General features: G+C 61.4%; 1 protein-coding gene across 7 annotated transcripts in view; it reads right to left on the reverse strand.

Annotated features, from left to right (window-relative positions):
- The window catches only part of ADAM15 (ADAM metallopeptidase domain 15), an 83,596-nt gene extending 75,753 nt beyond the window's left edge, over positions 1 to 7,843 (reverse strand). For 4 of the 7 annotated variants that reach the window (XM_063946640.1, XM_063946637.1, XM_063946642.1 and 1 more), the window contains exon 1: positions 7,666 to 7,842. In XM_063946640.1, the coding sequence (XP_063802710.1) occupies positions 7,666 to 7,747 (82 nt within the window). In that variant the 5' untranslated portion in view covers positions 7,748 to 7,842. Of the gene's footprint in view, positions 1 to 7,665 lie in introns of all 7 variants that reach the window. The other 3 variants (XM_063946639.1, XM_063946638.1, XM_063946636.1) reach the window with 1 other exon arrangement.
- Positions 7,844 to 8,178: the final 335 nt, after the last annotated feature.

The following is an 8,178-nucleotide window of genomic DNA, read 5'->3' on the forward strand; positions in this document are numbered from 1 at the left end:
GCTCCCCGTGTCACACACACTCAACCTGTCACCTGCAACAATGCTCCCCGTGTCACACACACTCAACCTGTCACCTGCAACACTGCTCCCCGTGTCAAACACACTCAACCTGTCACCTGCAACAATGCTCCCCGTGTCACACACTCAACCTATCACCTGCAACACTGCTCCCCCTGTTACACACACTCAACCCGTCACCTGCAACAATGCTCCCCGTGTCACACACACTCAACCTGTCACCTGCAACACTGCTCCCCCTGTCACACACACTCACACTGTCACCCGCTCCACTGTCACACACTCACACCACCACCCGCTCCCTGTGTCACGCACACTCACACCATCACCCATACCCTGTGTCACGCACACTCACACAGTCACCCGCTCCCTGTGTCACGCACACTCACACCGTCACCCGCTCCCTGTGTCACGCACACTCACACCGTCACCCGCTCCCTGTGTCACGCACACTCACACCGTCACCCGCTCCCTGTGTCACGCACACGCACACCGTCACCCGCTCCCTGTGTCACGCACGTCACCCGCTACCTGTGTCACGCACACTCACACCGTCACACGTTCCCTGTGTCACGCACACTCACACCGTCACCCGCTCCCTGTGTCATACACTCACACCGTCACCCGCTCCCTGTCACACACACTCACACCGTCACCCGCTCCCTGTGTCACACACACTCACACCGTCACCCGCTCCCTGTGTCACACACTCACACCGTCACCCGCTCCCTGTGTCACACACTCACACCGTCACCCGCTCCCTGTGTCACACACTCACACCGTCACCCGCTCCCTGTCACACACTCACACCGTCACCCGCTCCCTGTGTCACTCACACCGTCACCCGCTCCCTGTCACACACTCCCTGTCACACACACACTCACACCGTCACATGCTCCGTCACACACACACTCACACCGTCACCCGCTCCCTGTCACACACACACTCACACCGTCACCCGCTCCCTGTCACACACACACTCACACCGTCACTCGCTCCCTGACACACACACACTCCGTCACCCGCTCCCTGTCACACACACACCGTCACCCGCTCCCTATCACACACACACCGTCACCCGCTCCCTGTCACACACACTCACACTGTCACCCGCTTCCTGTGTCACACACACTCACACCGTCACCCGCTCCCTGTCACACACACACTCACACCGTCACCCGCTCCCTATCACACACACACCGTCACCCGCTCCCTGTCACACACACTCACACCGTCACCAGCTTTCTGTGTCACACACACTCACACCGTCACCCGCTCCCTGTCACACACACACTCACACCGTCACCCGCTCCCTGTGTCACACACTCAAACCGTCACCAGCTCCCTGTCACACACACACACACCGTCACCCGCTCCCTGTCACACACACTCACACCGTCACCAGCACCCTGTGTCACACTCACACCGTCACCCGCTCCGTGTCACACACTCACACAGTCACCCGCTCCCTGTCACACACACACACCGTCACCCGCTCCCTGTCACACACACTCACACCGTCACCCGCTCCCTGTCACACACTCACACCGTCAATCGCTCCCTGTCACACACACTCACACCGTCACCCGCTCCCTGTCACACACACACACACCCCGTCACCCGCTCCCTGTCACACACACTCACACCGTCACCCGCTCCCTGTCACACACACTCACACCGTCACCCGCTCCCTGTGTCACACTCACACCGTCACCCGCTCCCTGTTACACACACTCACACCATCACCCGCTCTCTGTGTCACACACTCACACCGTCACCCGCTCCCTGTGTCACACACTCACACCGTCACCCGCTCCGTGTCACACACACACCGTCACCAGCTCCCTGTGTCACACACTCACACCGTGACCCGCTCCCTGTCACACACACTCACACCGTGACCCGCTCCCTGTCACACACACTCACACCGTGACCCGCTCCCTGTCACACACACTCACACCGTCACCCGCTCCCTGTCACACACACCGTCACCCGCTCCCTGTCACACACTCACACCGTCAATCGCTCCGTCACACACACTCACACCGTCACCAGCTCCCTGTCACACACTCACACCGTCAATCGCTCCCTGTCACACTGACTCACACCGTCACCCGCTCCCTGTGTCACACACTCACACCGTCACCCTCTCCCTGTGTCACACACTCACACCGTCACCCGCTCCCTGTGTCACACACTCACACCGTCACCCGCTCCCTGTCACACACTCACACCGTCACCCGCTCCCTGTCACACACACTCACACCGTCACCCGCTCCGTCACACACACTCACACCGTCACCCGCTCCCTGTCACACACACTCACACAGTCACCCGCTCCCTGTCACATACACTCACACCGTCACCCGCTCCCTGTCACATACACACACCGTCACCCGCTCCCTGTCACACACTCACACCGTCAATCGCTCCCTGTCACACACACTCACACCGTCACCCGCTCCCTGTCACATACACTCACACCGTCACCCGCTCCCTGTCACATACACACACCGTCACCCGCTCCCTGTCACACACTCACAGTCACCCGCTCCCTGTCACACACACTCACGCCGTCACCCGCTCCCTGTCACATACACTCACACCGTCACCCGCTCCCTGTCACACACTCACACCGTCACCCGCTCCCTGTCACATACACTCACACCGTCACCCGCTCCCTGTCACACACTCACACCGTCACCCGCTCCCTGTGTCACACACTCATACCGTCACCCGCTCCCTGTGTCACACACTCACACCGTCACCCGCTCCCTGTGTCACATACTCACACCGTCACCCGCTCCCTGTCACACACACTCACACCGTCACCCGCTCCCTGTCACATACACTCACACCGTCACCCGCTCCCTGTCACATACACTCACACCGTCACCCGCTCCCTGTCACACACACTCACACCGTCACCCGCTCCCTGTCACACACTCACACCGTCACCCGCTCCCTGTGTCACACACTCATACCGTCACCCGCTCCCTGTCACACACTCATACCGTCACCCGCTCCCTGTCACACACTCATACCGTCACCCGCTCCCTGTCACACACTCACACCGTCACCCGCTCCCTGTCACACACACTCACACCATCACCCGCTCCCTGTCACACACACTCACACCATCACCAGCTCCCTGTCACACACACTCACACCATCACCCGCTCCCTGTCACACACACACTCACACCGTCACCCGCTCCCTGTCACACACTCACACCGTCACCCGCTCCCTGTCACACACACTCACACCATCACCCGCTCCCTGTCACACACACTCACACCATCACCCGCTCCCTGTCACACACTCACACCGTCACCCGCTCCCTGTCACACACACTCACACCATCACCCGCTCCGTCACACACACTCACGCCGTCACCAGCTCCCTGTCACACACTCACACCGTCACCCGCTCCCTGTCACACACTCACACCGTCACCCGCTCCCTGTGTCACACACTCATACCGTCACCCGCTCCCTGTCACACACTCATACCGTCACCCGCTCCCTGTCACACACTCATACCGTCACCCGCTCCCTGTCACACACTCACACCGTCACCCGCTCCCTGTCACACACACTCACACCATCACCCGCTCCCTGTCACACACACTCACACCATCACCAGCTCCCTGTCACACACACTCACACCATCACCCGCTCCCTGTCACACACACACTCACACCGTCACCCGCTCCCTGTCACACACTCACACCGTCACCCGCTCCCTGTCACACACACTCACACCATCACCCGCTCCCTGTCACACACACTCACACCATCACCCGCTCCCTGTCACACACTCACACCGTCACCCGCTCCCTGTCACACACACTCACACCATCACCCGCTCCGTCACACACACTCACACCGTCACCAGCTCCCTGTCACACACTCACACCGTCAATCGCTCCCTGTCACACACACTCACACCGTCACCCGCTCCCTGTCACATACACTCACACCGTCACCAGCTCCCTGTCACATACACACACCGTCACCCGCTCCCTGTCACACACTCACACCGTCAATCGCTCCCTGTCACACACACTCACACCGTCACCCGCTCCCTGTGTCACACACTCACACCGTCACCCGCTCCCTGTGTCACACACTCACACTGTCACCCGCTCCCTGTCACACACACTCACACCGTCACCCGCTCCCTGTCACACACACTCACACCGTCACCCGCTCCCTGTCACATACACTCACACCGTCACCCGCTCCCTGTCACACACTCACACCGTCACCCGCTCCGTCACACACACTCACACCGTCACCCGCTCCCTGTCACATACACTCACACCGTCACCCGCTCCCTGTCACACACTCACACCGTCACCCGCTCCCTGTCACACACTCACACCGTCAATCGCTCCCTGTCACACTCACTCACACCGTCACCCGCTCCCTGTGTCACACACTCATACCGTCACCCGCTCCCTGTGTCACACACTCACACCGTCACCCGCTCCCTGTGTCACACACTCACACTGTCACCCGCTCCCTGTCACACACACTCACACCGTCACCCGCTCCCTGTCACACACACTCACACCGTCACCCGCTCCCTGTCACATACACTCACACCGTCACCCGCTCCCTGTCACACACTCACACCGTCAATCGCTCCCTGTCACACACACTCACACCGTCACCCGCTCCCTGTCACACACACACACACCCCGTCACCCGCTCCCTGTCACACACACTCACACCGTCACCCGCTCCCTGTCACACACACTCACACCGTCACCCGCTCCCTGTGTCACACTCACATCGTCACCCGCTCCCTGTCACACACACTCACACCGTCACCCGCTCCCTGTGTCACACACTCACACCGTCACCCGCTCCCTGTGTCACACACTCACACCGTCACCCGCTCCCTGTCACACACACTCACACCGTGACCCGCTCCCTGTCACACACTCACACCATCAATCGCTCCCTGTCACACACACTCACACCGTCACCCGCTCCCTGTCACACACACTCACACCGTCACCCGCTCCCTGTCACACACACTCACACCGTCACCCGCTCCCTGTCACACACACACACACACACCGTCACCCGCTCCCTGTCACACACACTCACACCGTCACCCGCTCCCTGTCACACACACACACACCCCGTCACCCGCTCCCTGTCACACACACTCACACCGTCACCCGCTCCCTGTCACACACACTCACACCGTCACCCGCTCCCTGTGTCACACTCACATCGTCACCCGCTCCCTGTCACACACACTCACACCGTCACCCGCTCCCTGTGTCACACTCACTCACACGTCACCCGCTCCCTGTGTCACACACTCACACCGTCACCCGCTCCCTGTGTCACACACTCACACCGTCACCCGCTCCGTCACACACACTCACACCGTGACCCGCTCCCTGTCACACACTCACACCATCAATCGCTCCCTGTCACACACACTCACACCGTCACCCGCTCCCTGTCACACACACTCACACCGTCACCCGCTCCCTGTCACACACACTCACACCGTCACCCGCTCCCTGTCACACACACACACACACACCGTCACCCGCTCCCTGTCACACACTCACACCGTCAATCGCTCCCTGTCACACACACTCACACCGTCACCAGCTCCCTGTCACACACACTCACACCGTCACCCGCTCCCTGTCACATACACTCACACCGTCACCCGCTCCCTGTCACACACTCACACCGTCACCCGCTCCCTGTCACACACTCACACCGTCAATCGCTCCCTGTCACACTCACTCACACCGTCACCCGCTCCCTGTGTCACACACTCATACCGTCACCCGCTCCCTGTGTCACACACTCACACCGTCACCCGCTCCCTGTGTCACACACTCACACTGTCACCCGCTCCCTGTCACACACACTCACACCGTCACCCGCTCCCTGTCACACACACTCACACCGTCACCCGCTCCCTGTCACATACACTCACACCGTCACCCGCTCCCTGTCACACACTCACACCGTAAATCGCTCCCTGTCACACACACTCACACCGTCACCCGCTCCCTGTCACATACACTCACACCGTCACCCGCTACCCGTCACATACACACACCGTCACCCGCTCCCTGTCACACACTCACACCGTCACCCGCTCCGTCACACACACTCACACCGTCACCCGCTCCCTGTCACATACACTCACACCGTCACCCGCTCCCTGTCACACACTCACACCGTCACCCGCTCCCTGTCACACACTCACACCGTCAATCGCTCCCTGTCACACTCACTCACACCGTCACCCGCTCCCTGTGTCACACACTCATACCGTCACCCGCTCCCTGTGTCACACACTCACACCGTCACCCGCTCCCTGTGTCACACACTCACACTGTCACCCGCTCCCTGTCACACACACTCACACCGTCACCCGCTCCCTGTCACACACACTCACACCGTCACCCGCTCCCTGTCACATACACTCACACCGTCACCCGCTCCCTGTCACACACTCACACCGTCAATCGCTCCCTGTCACACACACTCACACCGTCACCCGCTCCCTGTCACACACACACACACCCCGTCACCCGCTCCCTGTCACACACACTCACACCGTCACCCGCTCCCTGTCACACACACTCACACCGTCACCCGCTCCCTGTGTCACACTCACATCGTCACCCGCTCCCTGTCACACACACTCACACCGTCACCCGCTCCCTGTGTCACACTCACTCACACGTCACCCGCTCCCTGTGTCACACACTCACACCGTCACCCGCTCCCTGTGTCACACACTCACACCGTCACCCGCTCCCTGTCACACACACTCACACCGTGACCCGCTCCCTGTCACACACTCACACCATCAATCGCTCCCTGTCACACACACTCACACCGTCACCCGCTCCCTGTCACACACACTCACACCGTCACCCGCTCCCTGTCACACACACTCACACCGTCACCCGCTCCCTGTCACACACACACAGTCACCCGCTCCCTGTCACACACACTCACACCGTCACCCGCTCCCTGTCACACACACACACACCCCGTCACCCGCTCCCTGTCACACACACTCACACCGTCACCCGCTCCCTGTCACACACACTCACACCGTCACCCGCTCCCTGTGTCACACTCACATCGTCACCCGCTCCCTGTCACACACACTCACACCGTCACCCGCTCCCTGTGTCACACTCACTCACACGTCACCCGCTCCCTGTGTCACACACTCACACCGTCACCCGCTCCCTGTGTCACACACTCACACCGTCACCCGCTCCCTGTCACACACACTCACACCGTGACCCGCTCCCTGTCACACACTCACACCATCAATCGCTCCCTGTCACACACACTCACACCGTCACCCGCTCCCTGTCACACACACTCACACCGTCACCCGCTCCCTGTCACACACACTCACACCGTCACCCGCTCCCTGTCACACACACACACACCGTCACCCGCTCCCTGTCACACACTCACACCGTCAATCGCTCCCTGTCACACACACTCACACCGTCACCAGCTCCCTGTCACACACTCACACCGTCAATCGCTCCCTGTCACACACACTCACACCGTCACCCGCTCCCTGTCACACACACTCACACCGTCACCCGCTCCATGTGTCACGCACCTGCCTCTCGGGAGTCCCGGCCTGGGTGTGCCGCAGTCAGCCCGCACAGGAGCAGCAGTAGCCGGCACGGACCGTCCCGCATCCTCCGCTCCCCGGTGCCCTGCGGCGTGTGAACCTGACAGACAGCCGGGGCTGCCGGGGAGGTGCCGGGGGAGGTGGCCGGGGAGGGCGGGGTTAGGGGAGGCTAGGAGGGGTGGTGCCGGGAGGGGCGGGGCCGGGATGGCACAGAGCGGCCACTGAAAGCCCAAAATGCGGAAAGGGCGGGAAGTGGAGGGAAGGGGGCGGAAGGAGGGCGGAGTCATAGCGGTCAGATGCGTGACATGCGCAGTAGCGCGCTCAGCACTCCGGGCTGTCAGGGGAAGGTGTGCGGTGCGGCAGCTCCCTCCTGCGGTGAGCGGGGGTAGCGGCATCAGTGATATATGGTAATGCTGCACCTGGCGGCAGTGTGCTGCCTGTATCCGCGTCACCTGACAGCTGCTCCGTGTCAGCGTGCCCGGCCAGAATGTAAGAGGC

Source organism: Pseudophryne corroboree, chromosome 12 (genome assembly GCF_028390025.1).
Source record: "Pseudophryne corroboree isolate aPseCor3 chromosome 12, aPseCor3.hap2, whole genome shotgun sequence".
Lineage (NCBI taxonomy): Eukaryota > Metazoa > Chordata > Amphibia > Anura > Myobatrachidae > Pseudophryne > Pseudophryne corroboree.